The sequence below is a fragment of the Oncorhynchus clarkii genome, chromosome 9 (assembly GCF_045791955.1).
Source record: "Oncorhynchus clarkii lewisi isolate Uvic-CL-2024 chromosome 9, UVic_Ocla_1.0, whole genome shotgun sequence".
Lineage (NCBI taxonomy): Eukaryota > Metazoa > Chordata > Actinopteri > Salmoniformes > Salmonidae > Oncorhynchus > Oncorhynchus clarkii.
In genome coordinates this window covers 23,186,666-23,203,120 of record NC_092155.1, presented here as the reverse complement: position 1 = coordinate 23,203,120, position 16,455 = coordinate 23,186,666, and the positions used below count along the sequence as shown (strand labels likewise).

At 42.6% G+C, this 16,455-nt stretch overlaps 1 protein-coding gene across 6 annotated transcripts in view; it reads right to left on the bottom strand.

Annotated features, from left to right (window-relative positions):
• LOC139416097 (receptor-type tyrosine-protein phosphatase delta-like) overlaps positions 1 to 16,455 on the bottom strand; it is a 602,231-nt gene that overhangs the window by 49,992 nt on the left and 535,784 nt on the right. For 3 of the 6 annotated variants that reach the window (XM_071164375.1, XM_071164376.1, XM_071164378.1), the window contains 8 exons: positions 15,348 to 15,935; positions 14,779 to 14,879; positions 14,320 to 14,576; positions 13,149 to 13,242; positions 7,391 to 7,600; positions 5,933 to 6,093; positions 2,885 to 2,899; positions 905 to 1,017 (listed from right to left, as the gene is read on the bottom strand). In XM_071164375.1, the coding sequence (XP_071020476.1) occupies positions 905 to 1,017; positions 2,885 to 2,899; positions 5,933 to 6,093; positions 7,391 to 7,600; positions 13,149 to 13,242; positions 14,320 to 14,576; positions 14,779 to 14,879; positions 15,348 to 15,935 (1,539 nt within the window). The remainder of the gene's footprint in view (positions 1 to 904; positions 1,018 to 2,884; positions 2,900 to 5,932; positions 6,094 to 7,390; positions 7,601 to 13,148; positions 13,243 to 14,319; positions 14,577 to 14,778; positions 14,880 to 15,347; positions 15,936 to 16,455) is intronic. The other 3 variants (XM_071164379.1, XM_071164380.1, XM_071164377.1) reach the window with 3 other exon arrangements.

The following is a 16,455-nucleotide window of genomic DNA, read 5'->3' as shown; positions in this document are numbered from 1 at the left end:
GTTCACAACTTGTCACTGGCCCACTCTCCACCGTCCACTGCCTCATGTACAGGATGTAACATGGCACTGTGACACTGTGACTTCCAGCATGCTACACTGTCACTTTGAGACTAGTGTTAGCTTGGCAAAGGCTGCACCGACCTACAGATGTAGGATCTTAATTTGATCACTCTTTTGTTGCTGAGAATTTTCCTTCACAGCAGTGTAAACGTGTAGTGTATTCAATGTTTAAAAATATTTCCACTTTAAAATGTCAGTCTTGATTTGCCATAATGAAAAATGTATCAACCCCACATAATAATTCACATTTCCTGTTGCTACAGGATTATTTTCATGCTATAGCAAACTGTCTCAAATAAATATCCTACATCTGTAGGTGACCCATGAAGACAAGGATGATGGTAACTGCCATGAAAGTATTAGCTTTGCACTGCTGTCTTCAGCACCTCTCTTTGCTCTCTCTCTGTGTCTCCTGGGAGGAGTTAATCAGTTTTGACCCTGTGCATCTTTTCCCCACCACCTGTCCATTTTCCATCATGTCCGGCCACACTTTGAACAATGACCCCCCCCCCTGAATGTTGTAGTCATGGGAACTCTGTGAGAAGTGTTGGTTTAGCATTTAGATGTCGACTTTTAAAGAGGTCATGCATGAGCTAGCACATCGCAAAGAGGAGACATTCACACACTTTCCCAATGATAACAAACCAGATTTGATATATTACATTAATTCTGCTGCTTCACTTACTAAGTCAGGTGAAGATAAGTAACTACAGCCATCTTAATATAAAGCCATCTTAATTTGACTAAGATGTCCGTAATTTCTTAAATCATTGAGTGATTATGGATCTAGGAAGCTTTGCAGTGGTTTGTGTGATTTATGTTTGCTATCACAAAATTCCCTTACCAGGCGTTTGGAAGTTCATGCGTCGAAGCTCCACAGGGTCGGTGGGGTTATGAGACGGAATCTCCTTGCTGTTGGGCAGACTTCCTTTTCTAGCTTCGGATTCTGCCCTTTTCCTGTGGGGATAAAACATGAATACTTTAAAAACATGTTTTGTGTTCTATAGTTTTTTCGGTGCATTTTCATCCCTTTTGAAGATTTTTCCCTAAATGAAATGACATACGTATAAAATGTATACATTTTCCATATACAATGTCTTGATGATGAATTACATCTGATGGGTTCCAGCATAGTTTAATCCGCCAGATTGTGTTATGTTTTGTATACATGGGGATGAATGCTACTCTTAGTGGGACATATATCTTAATGTTCAAGTTGATCAGATTCACATTTCAAGAAGCATGAAGTTAAAGCCCAGTAAAGAACTTTAGGGCATCTTCAATTCATTCCGATAATGGGAATGCGGTCTAAAAAATTCCATATCATGCTTATGAGAGGATAGAGAGGTGCCATAAATACACTCAATCCCTCTATTAACCTTCATGGCATTGGGAGATTTTTATCAATTAAATATAATCCATCTACTTCAAGGATATAATGCTTTTGACCACTTATTTATAAAACTGTGCAGTCTCTGACAAAGAGATCTGCCCAAAGACTCAATACGGTGACATTCGATCTGTCTAACGAGAAGTGTACAGAGTACAAGGGGGACTAGCACTATACTAGAAGTGACCTTTCAAAATAGTTTATCATCATTTGACCTCTGACCTCCAACCTCTTCATTAGGGTTAAGTAAAATCACTAACCTGTGACCTTTGCATTATATGGGAAGCAATGAGGCTTGTGTAAATAGCCTGGGGGGGGGGGGGGGGGGGTGTCAATGGTGTAATGGTCAAAAACAAGACCAAGGATGAAATGGGTCGTGTGAGGTCATCGTTGCATGCGTCTGAAAACAAGTAGATGGGACCATACAGAATGAGTCATACAATTTGCTACATTTGGTGGAGAATGCAGGCATGAAAAATAAAGGCTGAATATGATAGCATGGGTACATCTGAACAGATATCTGAACACATACAATAGTCTATGTATGACATTGCAAGAGTACGGCAGAGTGTACCTACAACTTAATAGCCATCTAGCAATGCAAGGGATCATTTGGTAAAAACACAGGGTTAATCCAATTGAAAGCTGAATAAAAAATGGAATGAAATGATTTGGGAGTAGGAAAGCTGGGCAAACGCTGTTAAAGTGTTACAGTACCGGTACAGTATAGTGCTTTCCCGGCCAGTGAGTACATTTGGCTGTGATGTAATGCTGTTGAAGAAATATATCTATTTGTGATATATTATTGGCATTCAATGTTCATGCCAACTAGCATTTTGAGAAGTAAGGAGAAAGTGTGGGGGAGCAGTCTTGGCATTGTAATTAATGCATGTTGGTTCTGTTTAAGGCATGCAAGTCAGTTGTTTCTTGCGTACAAGCGGTGAGACATTGAATCCAGTAGAAATCTAAGAAATAAGGATTTCTAGGTGTTGTGTTTATCAAGAAATTGTCCCTTTGTATTGAGACAGACAGGACATTTAGACATGTTTGGTCAATGGAAAATGGAAATGGTGATATGGGTTTTCGTCAAATACGAAATAATATTACTATTTTTAATGTAATGTAGGGTGAGAGTAATGGAAGAATGGAAAGCACACATACATTTTTTGAAAATGAACTGTCCTGGCTGATCAAATATATGATGTCGATTCAAATACTATCATTTGGAACGTAGGTCAGAATTCAATCAATGCAAACAGCTGACTTTAAAAAGTGCTTTGGAATTGCACAGCAGTGGGGGAACTCACTTTCTGCAATGATTGAACTCTGCGCAACAAGCTAGAGGGTAGGACATGTCTGCAAAGGGATAAAAAGAAGGGTTGAGGTGGGGATAGTTGTGGTATTGTCAGCCATATCACATCCTTTCACTCTTACCTGTCTGGTTTGCTGCTCCATTCGTAAGCAAGGAAAAGAAAGCATGATAGGATGTTAGCTGGCACGACAACGTGATCCGTCGCCATGACGACTTAATAATCCTGACAACAGTATCATGCCCCATGGCCGAAGTTGAACTACGACGCTTATATTTTATACTGTAATGCGTTATTTCCTGTTTAAGAAGAACAAACATGTGTCTAACTACAAAAAGACAACTGAGCAACAACAATCGCATCTCAATGTTGGTTGGCATGCAATATTAGTGTCCCTTCACTACCGACACCACGCTCAATTATGTCACCTTGGGTACTTGTCGTTTAAAATCTTATAATCTCATCCCAGGTGCAATCCAAAGATGTATTGTTTATTTAGTAGTTTCAGGTGATTGTTTGTCACTCGAGCATGGAAGGGCTCTTGTGTATCTGATTACTGTATATCCTAAAGAATAACTACATCAAGGCAACAACACAGGACAATTGTGATAATAATGATTACTAATTATACAAAATAATGTGCTTGCATAGAGTTTCTAAGAAAATACATAAAAAAGATTAGATAATACAATTTGAGCTTAACGTTGTAACAAAAGCCACTTATGTTTGTTGTGATCTATAATGGGGTCTGGGACATAGGGAACCTTCACTTTCAGCTCAGATGAACATAAACAATTTTGTGACCTGTATCCAAGTGTGCATGTAGGTGTGCATCTTGCTGTGACTGATTTATACAGTTAATCAGCAATGCTGTGGGGCTATTATTTCATCCTTCCCCCCTGCCGCAACACACACAGTAACATGAATGTTGTCCTTTGCTCCTCACACAGGGAACCAATTCTACTACATACAAATGTATCTTAACAAGTGAAACATTTCCTGGTTATGTTCCCAGAAAGTCCCGACACGCTGGTGACATTGACTTAATAAACAAGTTGGTGACATTGACTTAGTAAACAAATTGACTTGGTAAACACGCTGGTGACATTGACTCGGTAAACACGCTGGTGACATTGACTTAGTAAACACGCTGGTGACATTGACTTGGTAAACACGGTGGTGACATTAACTTAGTAAATACGATGGTGTCATTGACTTAGTAAACACGGTGGTGAAATTGACTTAGTAAACACGATGGTGACCTTGACTTGGTAAACACAGTGGTGACATTGACTTGGTAAACACAGTGGTGACATTGACTTAGTAAATGCTCTGGTGACATTGACTTGGTAAACACAGTGGTGACATTGACTTAGTAAATGCTCTGGTGACATTGACTTGGTAAACACAGTGGTGACATTGACTTAGTGAACACGATGGTGACCTTGACTTGGTAAACGCGGTGGTGACATTGACTTAGTAAACACGCTGGTGACATTGACTTGGTAAACACAGTGGTGACATTGACTTGGTAAACATGTGGTGACATTGACTTGGTAAACATGGTGGTGATATTGACTTAGTAAACACGATGGTGACTTTGACTTAGTAAACACAGTGGTGACATTGACTTGGTAAACACGGTGGTGACATTGACTTAGTAAATGCTCTGGTGACATTGACTTGGTAAACACAGTGGTGACATTGACTTGGTAAATGCTCTGGTGACATTGACTTAGTAAACACGGTGGTGACATTGACTTAGTAAATGCTCTGGTGACATTGACTTAGTAAACACGGTGGTGACATTGACTTAGTAAATGCTCTGGTGACATTGACTTGGTAATTGTTGTGTAAATCTTCCCAGGCGCAAACAGAAACTAGAGGAGGACCCCTCTACGTTGATTCCATACCTGACAGTTAGTTCTTAAATCAAATAAAATCGTATATTATTGGTCACATACACATGGTTAGCAGATGTTATTGTGAGTGTAGTGAATTGGTTGTACTTCTAGTTCCAACAGTGCAGCAATAAAAAACAAGTAATCTAACAATTCCACAACAACTACCAAAAACACACAAATCTGACTAAAGGTATGGAATAAGAATATATACATATAAATATATGGATGAGCAATGACCGAGCGGCATAGGCAAGATGCAATAGATGGTATAAAATACAGTATATACATATTGGATGAGTAATGCAAGATATGTAAACATGCTTAAAGTGGCATTATTAATTATTAAAGGGACTAGTGATCCATTTATTTAAGTGGCCAACGATTTCAAGTCTGTATGTAGGCAGCAGCCTCTCTAAGCTCTACTCGGGTGCCCCTGGTATTGAACGACCCAAAACAGTCAACATGGAAGGACAATCAAATTGTCACCTACGCCTAGAGTAAGTAAATAGCCATAGGACTCAATGATGTTTGATTGCCTTCCGATTATAGTGACATATTTAACAAATACCTATGCATTCAGGGGTACTATGTTCTCGATTGGCGTTGAGTGAAAAACATATCTATTGATAGACTGACTCTAAGCCCAGGCTTTACTTCTCTCAAGGCTGATTCTCCCAGTAATGTGTTAATACACTTTACAGTGTCATTCATGGTGGATGCTATGGAGACTGCTTCACTTGGCCCAAAGCAGTATTCAATCAAGGTGAAAAATATAAGAGGGAGAAGCTAGGACAGAGAGAAATGTGTCCCTGTTAAAGCACCAGGTCAACCGGGGGTCACAAAACAGGCCTGGAGCTTGGCTCTCTTGTGTATGTGTGTGGTTCTAAAGCAGCATGCACTGCCACACAGCAGATACTCTGAGCGCTCCCCTTCTACGCTTGACTGATGGACAATGGGGGCGAACGGTCAGCTTCCGCTGGAGGTTCAGACAAAGAGCTGCTCTGATGTCTTCTGTGTATGTGTGTGTGTGTGTGTGTGTGTGTGTGTGTGTGTGTGTGTGTGTGTGTGTGTGTGATTGAGTGTTTCTATCTGATAGGTAGACTGTTTGTGTGACAGTGTATTTGAATGTGCTTCGTTTGACTTTGATGATGCAAGTCTCTCTCTCTCTCTCTCTCTCTCTCTCTCGCTCTCTCTCTCTCTCTCTCTCTCTCTCTCTCTCGCTCTCTCGCTCTCTCTCACTCATGTGCTTCCCTTTCTTTAGTCCTTACCTCTTGTACAGGAGGATGGCGATGACGATGCAGATGATGAAGACCACAGCGAGCACTGGGCCCACCACCCAGATAAGTCCCTCCTCCTCGTCAATGATTGGCTGGGGGTCAAGGTCAGCTGACACGACAGGGTCGGAGTAGGGGCTGGTGGCATACATGGTCTGGGAAGGAGAGGAAGGGGAGTTGTATTAGTCATCACTGTGTTATTTTATTGGGGTTCTCAGGCTACACTTTACATAAACTACTAGTGGAATAAATTATTTAATAACCGCGCAATAGGCTAGTTCTAGATGCAGGTAGTGTAGAGTAGAGTAGAGAATGGGAAATAGTTTTATCACCACAATGTAGTTAGGTATCCAGGCAACAATAGGAAATATTTTTGGCTGACTCTAATGCCACTATTTCTCTGCCACCCATGACTTTGAAAACATATTCTGTGGTCCCAGTTCAGACTATGTTCCTAGGTTCCTGAAGTGATATCTTATTCCTGACTGTGTAGCTTTGTAGAAAAACAACCTGCACTCTCTCACATATCTATCAACTCTCACAGCTGAGCTCCAATCAATAGACCTCAGCCCTTCTGTGAGGCCACCGCAAGTTCAAAAGTGTCCAAGTTTCAACTTTTCCTCTTCAAGTACATGTATATTCGGTCAGTCTGACTTTCACAAAGACATCAGGACAACCTGTATGTGCCGAGTAGGCTAAGATTTGCCCATTGAAAGTTATTGTGTCAATGCAAATGTACAAATTCAACTATCCAAATGATATGGGCACGTTCGTAATATCCGTAACATCTCTCATTTGTGATTGAGTACATTTATGCCGTTCTGAGCGGAACGAGATAAAGACTGGGGGCTTTGGGGCAAAGAAAAAGCCAATCAGTGCTGTGGTGGGCAAATTAAAGATTTCCCCCCATTTTGTCCGCTCGCCCACCTGCCATTATCATCCTCCTAGATCTGCAGTCAAGACTGGCGGAGTCCAAGACAGACTCCCTTAAAACCTCCCAGGTCATCAAATCCATCATTCTGATGCATTTAGCCAGCTAATCATGCCCATTTCTCCTTTGATCCACACTCTCCTTCTCGTCTCTCTCTCTCTCTCTCTCACACACACACACACACCCTAGCTACACCCTAGCTACAGTCTTGCCCTTTTTCAGGGACCAGGGCTCAAACGGACTTGACGTAACACATCCAGCCAAGGGACGTGCCCCCTGCCAAGATGCAATTGATTTCGGTCTTTGACGTTTAATACGCAACTTTAAACATGAGGGAAAATTATTCCTGGAAAAGGAAATCGACAGAGGGACGACTGTTGCGCCTGTCTGAACTAATTTCTTTATGGAGTGGGGTGTCTAAGAGAAGAGAAGGAAACAAAGGATGAGAGAGAGAGAGAGAGAGAGAGAGAGAGAGAGAGGGAGATTTTCTTAGAAAAAAGCATAACAAGGCATATACTTACATTTTCAGAGATCTCGAGGACAGCAAGCACAAAGAAGATGTACTCTTGGCCGTTGGCGAGCTGCTTGTTTTCAAAGTCCCCATAGATCTTGGTGTCTCCCAGAGTGAACTCGGTAGGAAGGTCTTTGAAGTAGGCAGCGATGTAGGCTTTGGGCTCAGCTTGCCTCCGGAAGCGAAGGCCTCGGCTTGTTCGGTTAATCTCTTTGAGCAGCTAAAAGTGAAAAGAGTTGAGACGATGTAGCTAGACAGTCGATAAAAATGTTGTTTTGCAGTCATACACACATGGACACAAACACACACACAACTACAAATCTGTGTTACATCCCTTCTGATTACAAAAGCTCAAACTACTGATTGCAACGGAAGAGGAAATATTCCCATTTGGATTTCATTTGTTTTATGCTGCAAGGATTTCAAGATGTGTGGATTTTCCGAAATGAGCTTCTATAATAATCGTGAATACTGTCAAAAATTTCAAAATGATTTAAAGTTTTAAAAATATATAATTTTTTGTGTTGTTGAAAGGTGACAATGTTTTGAAGTTCCAGTGGCATGAAATATAATAGGAAGAGATGCCCTGCTCTGCTGTGTGTGTGTGTGTTTGTGTGTGTGTGTGTGTGTGTGTGTGTGTGTGCGTGTGTGTGTGCGTGTGTTCTAGGGAGTTATTCCTAGCCACCGTGCTTCTACACCTGCATTGCTTGCTGTTTGGGGTTTTAGGCTGGGTTTCTGTACAGCACTTTGAGATATCAGCTGATGTACAAAGGGCTATATAAATAAATTTGATTTGATGTGTGTGTACGCATAATGCATAATCTTTAGAAGGAATGAGAGGCAAATATATGGTAAACTGACTGAATACTTGTCGATAGGTAGAGATGGACTTCATTCTCTTAATATTGTTTTGATATATTCCCATCAGACTCCCCAGACACCAGCAACCTTTTTAGAACCATCATGACCACATGATGGCTTGTAGTCATTGGAATGTACTTATTAAAACAGTATAATAGCAAATGCCCTGTGGCATGCTACACAATATAGGTGAGGCTACTCATTGAAAGTGCTGAGCGAACCAAATGTACTGTAAGTACCAAGCCCCTAAAGGTATCAATTCAACAACAATGAAATGGTGTTCTGTTTATTGCTGAGCATGGGTAATTAAATACACACACACACACACACACACACACACACACACACACACACACACACACACACACACACACACACACACAAAGAACACCCTTGGAACACCCTTTCCTACATCCAAGAAAGTGGTGAGTCCCTGAGCAAGTGCAGTGTGTCATAACAGAAAAATTCTGCCTCAGAGCATTAGCACCAGGCTAACCCCCGTCACAAATTCCATTGTAACACTGCACTAATAGGGAGACCAGATATTATTTACCCACTAGCAACACCAGGCAACTTGTTCAGAATGTGAATCAGATCATATTCGTACAATGGGAGTGTGATTGCTTAGGCAAAAAAACAAAGCCAAATTTGTCTCGCTCTTATGGGAAAGTGTAATGTTATGCAGGTCTACGCTCAAGTGCTATTGCTATAGGCTACATAACTAGGTCTAGGTATACCTATGTGGTTTTGGGTGCAATAACGCCAACAAAAAATGATTCAGTGTATGTAATGGTGTGAGACATCTTATATTGTTTTATGTCTGCTTGATTTATACTGAACAAAAATATAAACGCAACATGCAACAATTTCAGTACATATAAGGAAATCAGTCAATTGAAATACATTCATTAGGCCATAATCTATGGATTTCACATGACTGGGAATACAGATATGCATCTGTTGGTCAAAGATTACCTTTAAAAAATGGTAGGGGCGTGGATCAGAAAACCAGTCAGTATCTGGTGTGACTACCATTCGCCTCATGCAGTGCGACACATCTCCTTCGCATAGTGTTGATAAGGCTGTTGATTGTGGCCCGTGGAATGTTGTCCCACTCCTCTTCAATGGCTGTACAAAGTTGCTGTCAATCCAGAGCATCCCAAACATGCTCAATGGGTGACATGACCGGTGAGTATGCAGGCCATGGAAGAACTGGGACATTTTCAGCTTTCAGGAATTGTGTACAGATCTTTGCAACATGGGTCTGTGTTAAAACATGAAGTGATGCCGGCGGATGAATGGCACGACATTGGGCCTCAGGATCTTGTCATGGTATTTCTGTGCATTCAAATTGCCATCAATAAAATGCAGTTGTGTTTGTTGTTGGTAGTTTATGAATGCCCATACCATAACCCCACCGTCACCTTGGGGCACTCTGAAACACAACGCCATACATGTGATCTGCGGTTGTGAGTCCGGTTGGACGTACTAACAAATTCTCAAAAATGACGTTGGAGGCGGCTTATTGTAGAGAAATGAACACTCGATTCTCTGGCAACAGCTCTGGTGGACATTCCTGCAGTCAGCATGCCCATTGCATGATCCCTCAAAACTTGAGACATCTATGGCATTGTGTTGTGTGACAAAATGTCACATTTGAGAGCGGCCTTTAATTGCTCCCAGCACAAGGTGCACCTGTGTAATGTTCCTGCCGTTTAATCAGCTTCTTGATATGCCTCACCTGTCAGGTGGATGGATTATCTTGGCAAAGGAGAAATGCTGACTAACAGGGATGCAAAACAAATATGTGCACAAACTTTGATAGAAATAACCCTTTTGTGCGTATGGAAAAGTTCTGGGATCTTTTATTTCAGCTCATGAAACATGGGACCAACACTTTACATGTTGTGTTCATATTTTTGTTCAGTGTTTGTGGTTTAAGCCTACCCAAACGTACACGTCGTATCAACGTGATCCAACTTCATATCTCTCTCTCTGGAGTGCATGTGTGTCTATCAAGTTTCTACACTGGCTTTGGCTCTGGGGGTGTTGTCACTACTCGATAATGTCTTCAATCCTATCCCTTGTCAACACGGCTAAAACAAGCCGCCCTTGGGAAAATGTGTGAAAAGGTGAGAGCCCAATACTGACAAACAAACAATTTCTGATGGGAGGGGGCGACCATCTGGTAATTGGTCAAGGCGTGAGACAGATGAGACTCAGTGAAACAACATGGTTCTTCTCAAGAGATAAAGTGTATGCTCATATTGTGTTTTTGTTTGCTCTATTTACTGAATTAGGAATAAATCATCCCCATAAGTACCTACCCACAATGACAAGTAAAGTATTAAATAGATATTCATCTATCCCTAAACCGATCTACTTGCATCAAAAGTCTAGTGACGCAAAAAGGGCTGATCTTAACTTTTCCTGGACATAATATTTCCACCATCATTTTCTATGACCCAAAAGAACTTCTGGACATCAGAACAGCTATCACTAACCTCCATTTGGACGAGGACTTTTACTTCAATCAGTCGGAGACGAAAGACATAATGATTATCGCGGACCAGGCCCAAATCCCTGACACTCGAAGAAGGAGACAGCGTTGTGTGGGATACCTGACGAGACTCTGGATACCTCCCTGAAGAAAAAACTGGAAGAGTTCCATTCGAGACTATACTATCAATGTGATCTGAAGAACTGTAATATCCTATGTGTCTATGAGTCGCAGCTGAACAAGGACATGGTAAATGTGTGTCACTTTGTTAACAACTGGTGCACAATCTCTAATGTTAAGGAAGTCTCAAGTTTCTGCTCGCCTGAGTTAGAATACCTCATGATAAGCTGTAGACCAGATTATTTACAGAGAGAGTTTATCTATATTTTTCATAGCTACCTATTTGCTGGCACTAAGACCGCACTTTAAAAGCTGCATAGGGCCATAAGCAAACAAGAAAATGCTCACTCAAAGGTGGGGCTCCTAGTGACCACCGTCCATCATGCAGGAAAATTATAGTCCGTTTTACCCTAATTTCTACCAGCGTGCAACTAGAGTCTCGATCACCTTTACTCTACACACAGAGATGCATACAAAGCTCTCCCTCACCCTCCATTCGGCAAATCTGACCATAACTCTATCCTCCTGATTCCTGCTTACAAGCAAAAAAATTAAACAGGAAGTACTAGTGACATGCTCAATACGTAAGTCGTCCAATGATAAGCTACAGGACTGTTTCGCTAGCACAGACTGGAATATGTTCCTGGATTCATCCGATGGCATTGAGGAGTTTACCACATTAGTAACCGTCATCAATAATAAGTGCATCTATGACGTTGTCTCCACAGTGACTGTACGTACATATCCCAACCAGAAGCCACGGATTACAGGCAACATATGCACTGAGCTAAAGGCTAGAGCTGCTTTCATGTAGCTGGACTCTAATCCTGACACATATAAGAAATCCTGCTACACCCTCTGATTAACCATCAAACAGGCAAAGCGACAATACAGGACCAAAATCAAATCCTACTACACCAGCTCTGACAGTCGTTGGATGTGGTAGGGCTAGCATACTATCACAGATTACAAAGGGAAACCCAACCACGAGGTGTCCAGTGACTTGAGCCTACCAGATGAGCTAAATACCTTCTATTGGCACTTCAAGGCTAGCAACACTGAACTATGCATGAGGGCACCAGCTGTTGTGTTCACGCTCTCTGTAGCCCATGCGAGTAAGTCCTTTAAACAGGTTAACATTCACAAGGCAGCAGGGCCAGATGGATTACCAGGACACATACTCAGAGCATGCGCTCACAAGCTGGCAAGTGTCTTCACTGATATGTTCAGACTCTCCCTGACCCAGTCCGTAATACCTACATGTTTCAAGCAGACCACCATAGTCCCTGTGCCCAAAAATGTCAAGGTAACCTGTCTAAATGACTATCACCCCGTAGAACTCACATATGACATTCTTTGAAAAGCTAGTCATGGCTCATATCAACACCATCATCCCAGACACCCTGGAATCCACTCCAATTCACATACCGCCCCAGCACTGTCCGTTCTCAGATGGGAAAGGGCTGTGTGGAGTGCAATAGAGATTGCGTCATCTGTGGATCTGCTGTGGTAGTATGACAAATAACATTTTATTTTATTTGATCAATTGCAGACACTGGATTTCTGAATCGTGCTTTTGGAAGTGCATTGTACTGTACAGCAGCATGTCCTGGATAGAGGGAGTTCAAACACACTTCCGGAAGCTCTATCTGGAGACCTACTTACTGCAATTGATTGAATGCCATCCTCAGTATCTTATGACTGTTAGGAATGTTTTACATGCATTACGTAGGTGAGTTTGTGGTGTGCTAAAGGCCATTAACATAGCTGAGAGATGGTCTATATGCGAATGACGCATCACAAAGAACACACACATTTCACGATTTGAAGGCTAAATTATTACGCCAGCTTATCCCCAAATGTACCTAAGGATACACAGAGCACAATAGCTTCAGATATACCTAGACTGGCTATATATAAAAGTTGTCAAGTACTTTGTGCATAACCAGTGTGCTACCTTTCCCTTGAATAAGAACACAGAGGCTTGATGCAACTCTTCAGGTAATTACCGTTGAGAGGGAGAGGGGGTGGGAAGGGGGGGTTGTGTTGCAGTGCACTTGATGACTACTCCATGTTCTACCTATTTCCCATTTGAATAATTCTCTCTGCAGCTATTTGCGTCAATCAACGAGCCCCATCCCCAGGTTTCCCCACCCCATCCTCTCGTATCTGCAGAGTTAGAGTCGAGTTCTTCCCACCACCTTTTTTTCAGTAAATATTGAGATTCCACAATTGAATTTAATAAGGACTTTTTGACAGATTTTTTGGACCATTTTGTGGTACCTACCTCTTCTAGATTCATTTCATCTGGACTGTCCCAGGGTTTGAGATATTTTCCTGTGCGCTGTTTCTTCAGAGGCACCACCACTATGTAGTATCCCCTGGAAATGGGAGGAAAAGCAAGAAAACAACTGAATGACAAGGTATTTCAAGCTCTTCAAGGTCAAAGGTCATTGTCAGTTCACTCCATAAGATTTTTACAATACACCATTGTATTGTAAACAAAACAAACCAAGATCAAAGCTTTGAGCTTCATACACAAAAATGTATAGCTTCCCTGAGGAGCCTTATCCTGTAGGTGTAACAGGGTAGGAGGCGTTGAGGACAAGAGACAAAGATTACAAATGATCGCGCCATTAGCTAGTTACGCTAGCCCGTTATCATCAGAGAAGTCGGCGCACTGTTTTACCCGCGGGCTAATTAGTACCCCTCCGTGAGAGTGAGAAGAGGAGCTGGAATTAGAGGGATTTTCAACCCTCCATTGGGGCGACAAGGGAGATAAAGGCCTCTACCAGAGTTTTTTCAGGGCTTCTCCAGGCTGGGCACGGTGCTAGCTAGCGTTAGCCAGGAAGGCACTGTGGTAGGCTGATGGGAAGTTAATTAGCTTAAGCACTGGCATAGGGGAGAGTGGGCTCGAGTGCGTCCAGCAAGATCAAAACCCTAGATTGGTTTGAAGTGCCAGATCTGCGCATTGGTCTTTTGACAACCCAGAGCTTAGTTGGAAAGGCTGGAAGAGACATTACAAGGCTTAATACTGGGGAGTGGGTTAAATTGGATGGGAGAATTAATTGTGTCATCTTCTCTCTGATGAACAGAGAACAATAAGAACAGGCTTGATACAATGCAATTAATGTAATATACAGGGTACACTACAGAAAGTGATGACCTCTTCAGTGCTAATGTTCTGACCTTTCAAACAGTATTCAAAAATAAAGTGCCACAAAATCTGGCAGTGTCAAATCTTGCCCCTTTCACTTATTGAGAGGAAAAATAAGCTTAAATGGTATCCTGCTGATATAATTGAACCAAAGACGAGCTCAAGGTAAATAAATGGATTAGGGCAGCCACCGAGGTAATTGAATTAAGTAAATTCAAATTAGGCTAAATAGCCAGCTCTATAAATACAAGTCTGCAATTATCCATTAGCATTAGCGTTAGTTTTAATCCCCGCCACTCACCTGACTTTCTCTGAAGTCTGGACTGAGGGCAGCTCCACAGAGACCATGCCATCCAAGTTGGTCTTGCCAATCAGGTAGGGCTTGGTGCGCAGGATGTCCGGGGCGGTCATGGTGGAGACGCGGTGCTGGAGACCGCCGGCGCTGTTGCCCCGGTTGGTCAGCAGGAAGGAGTACTGCGTCCCGGCCTGTAGACCCGTGATAAGCTTCTGAGTGAGCTTGCCATCCACCTCCACGCTCTGGCCATTGTCATAGAGGATCTGGATTTGCAATGGTAGGAGAGCGTATGTGAATGTTGAGGAGATGCACTAATCCAACATTTGAGGTCTGTTTAGTCAGGGAAATGTCCGGACTTGTTCAGATATTTATGTGACTACTATATTTTTGGCTCATGTCACTTGATATTTTCTGGATCCTCGACCATTGTTATAAAAATATGGAAGATAATCAAAAAGCTCTTACTGTAAAAGGCTGAGCTGCGTTATAGTTGTCTGGGATCTCCCAGGTGAGGAGCACAGATGTCTTCATGGCAGCTTTCACATGAAAGTTTTTTGCAAACACTGCTAAAAGAAAGGGGGAGCAGATGATTTAGACACAAAACAAACATAACCCTCCTTAAAGGATTCCAGAGCAATAAACCTCTTACCTGAACATGTTTCTCTTTACAAGCAGTCTGAAACCAGCACTAGTGTGGTCTTAGCAGGGTTACAGCGCTGCCATCTTACCTTTGCTTTCTTTTATCTTACCTTTTTATTAACAGGAGCCCTTTATAATCTACAGACTCACCTTTGGCTTAGCTGACAACACATGGGACACATATACTTACTCCACCTGTTCATGATATCTTTCTTTCTTATTGGGTGGGAGGACTATGTATACATACAGCAGATTTTTTGACCAATCATGAGATCAGTAATCCCATTCTGTTTGTTCTTCTGCCACTAAAGCTTGACGAGGTGGTTGCTGTTGATGGTGGTTGTGGAGTGAAGTTGGATTGGGGTGCGGGAGGGGGAATTGGGGTGGGGTCCTACCTTGATCCAAGGGCTGTGTCCTGAACTGGACACTGGGACTATAAGGGCCGGAGCCCTTGCTGGTGAAGGCACACATTTTGATATCGTAAGTGGTGTCAGCCTTGAGGCCGTCCAGGGTGACGGTGGACTCTGGGGCGGTGATGAAGAGTTCTGAGGGACTCCGAGGGCTATTGATGTCCTTGTACTGCAGGGCATACTTCACGATAACGCCGTTGCGCTCCGCCAGTAACAGGGGATTCCAATTCACCTGAATGGTGGTGGTAGTGCCGCCCTCGGCCGCAATGCTTTGTGGGAAGCCACTAGGCACATCTTCAGGAGTGTTGATCTCTTTTACTGTCTCCTCGCCAAAGCCCACCTTGTTGCGGGCAGACAAGCGGAATGTGTATGATGCCCCCTTGTGGATCTCTTTGGTGGTGTAGTGGTTCTCGCGCTCAGGGAACTCGATGATGGTCAGGGGGTCGACATCTTTGCGGCCAAAGCGAAGGCGGTAGCCTTGCAGGGGGCCGTGGGTTAATGTTGGAGGGTGCCACTGGAGGAGGGCAGTGCCCATGTTGGTAGGGCTGACCATGAGTCGTGGTTTTTCAGGTACTAAGAGACAAAATAACAAATTCAATACAAATTCAATACAAATACCGACAGACATTATGACAATTTTGAGAGGATGATGACAACCCAAGCCATAATCCCTGACATAGCAGAATCTGATCTCCTTTCCAACTGATAACAGTGTTAAGGGTTACCACTGGCTGATGTTGTTATGTGTAAAGTGTTAAGCCACCAAGAGAGCAGTATATAGCTAACACCCTGTTTGCATAAATGCTAATGCTGTTTGCTTTGATACCTACCAATATGGCCTCCCTTTTAAGCATTTACTGAGTAAAGGCTCCCATCCTCTCCCCAACACACACACACACACACACTAGCCATCTGTATCTGTACGCCAGGCAGGTGCGGCATGAAAGGCTTTTCAGACGGATTAGACGACAGCGCAATTATGTCTCACACACACAGCAAAGTATTTCTGAATTGCCATTTGGATTCTGTCATGCTGCTCTCTCAAAAGAAACCAATGAGAGCTGAACAGACCATCGGGCTGCCTTCAATTTGG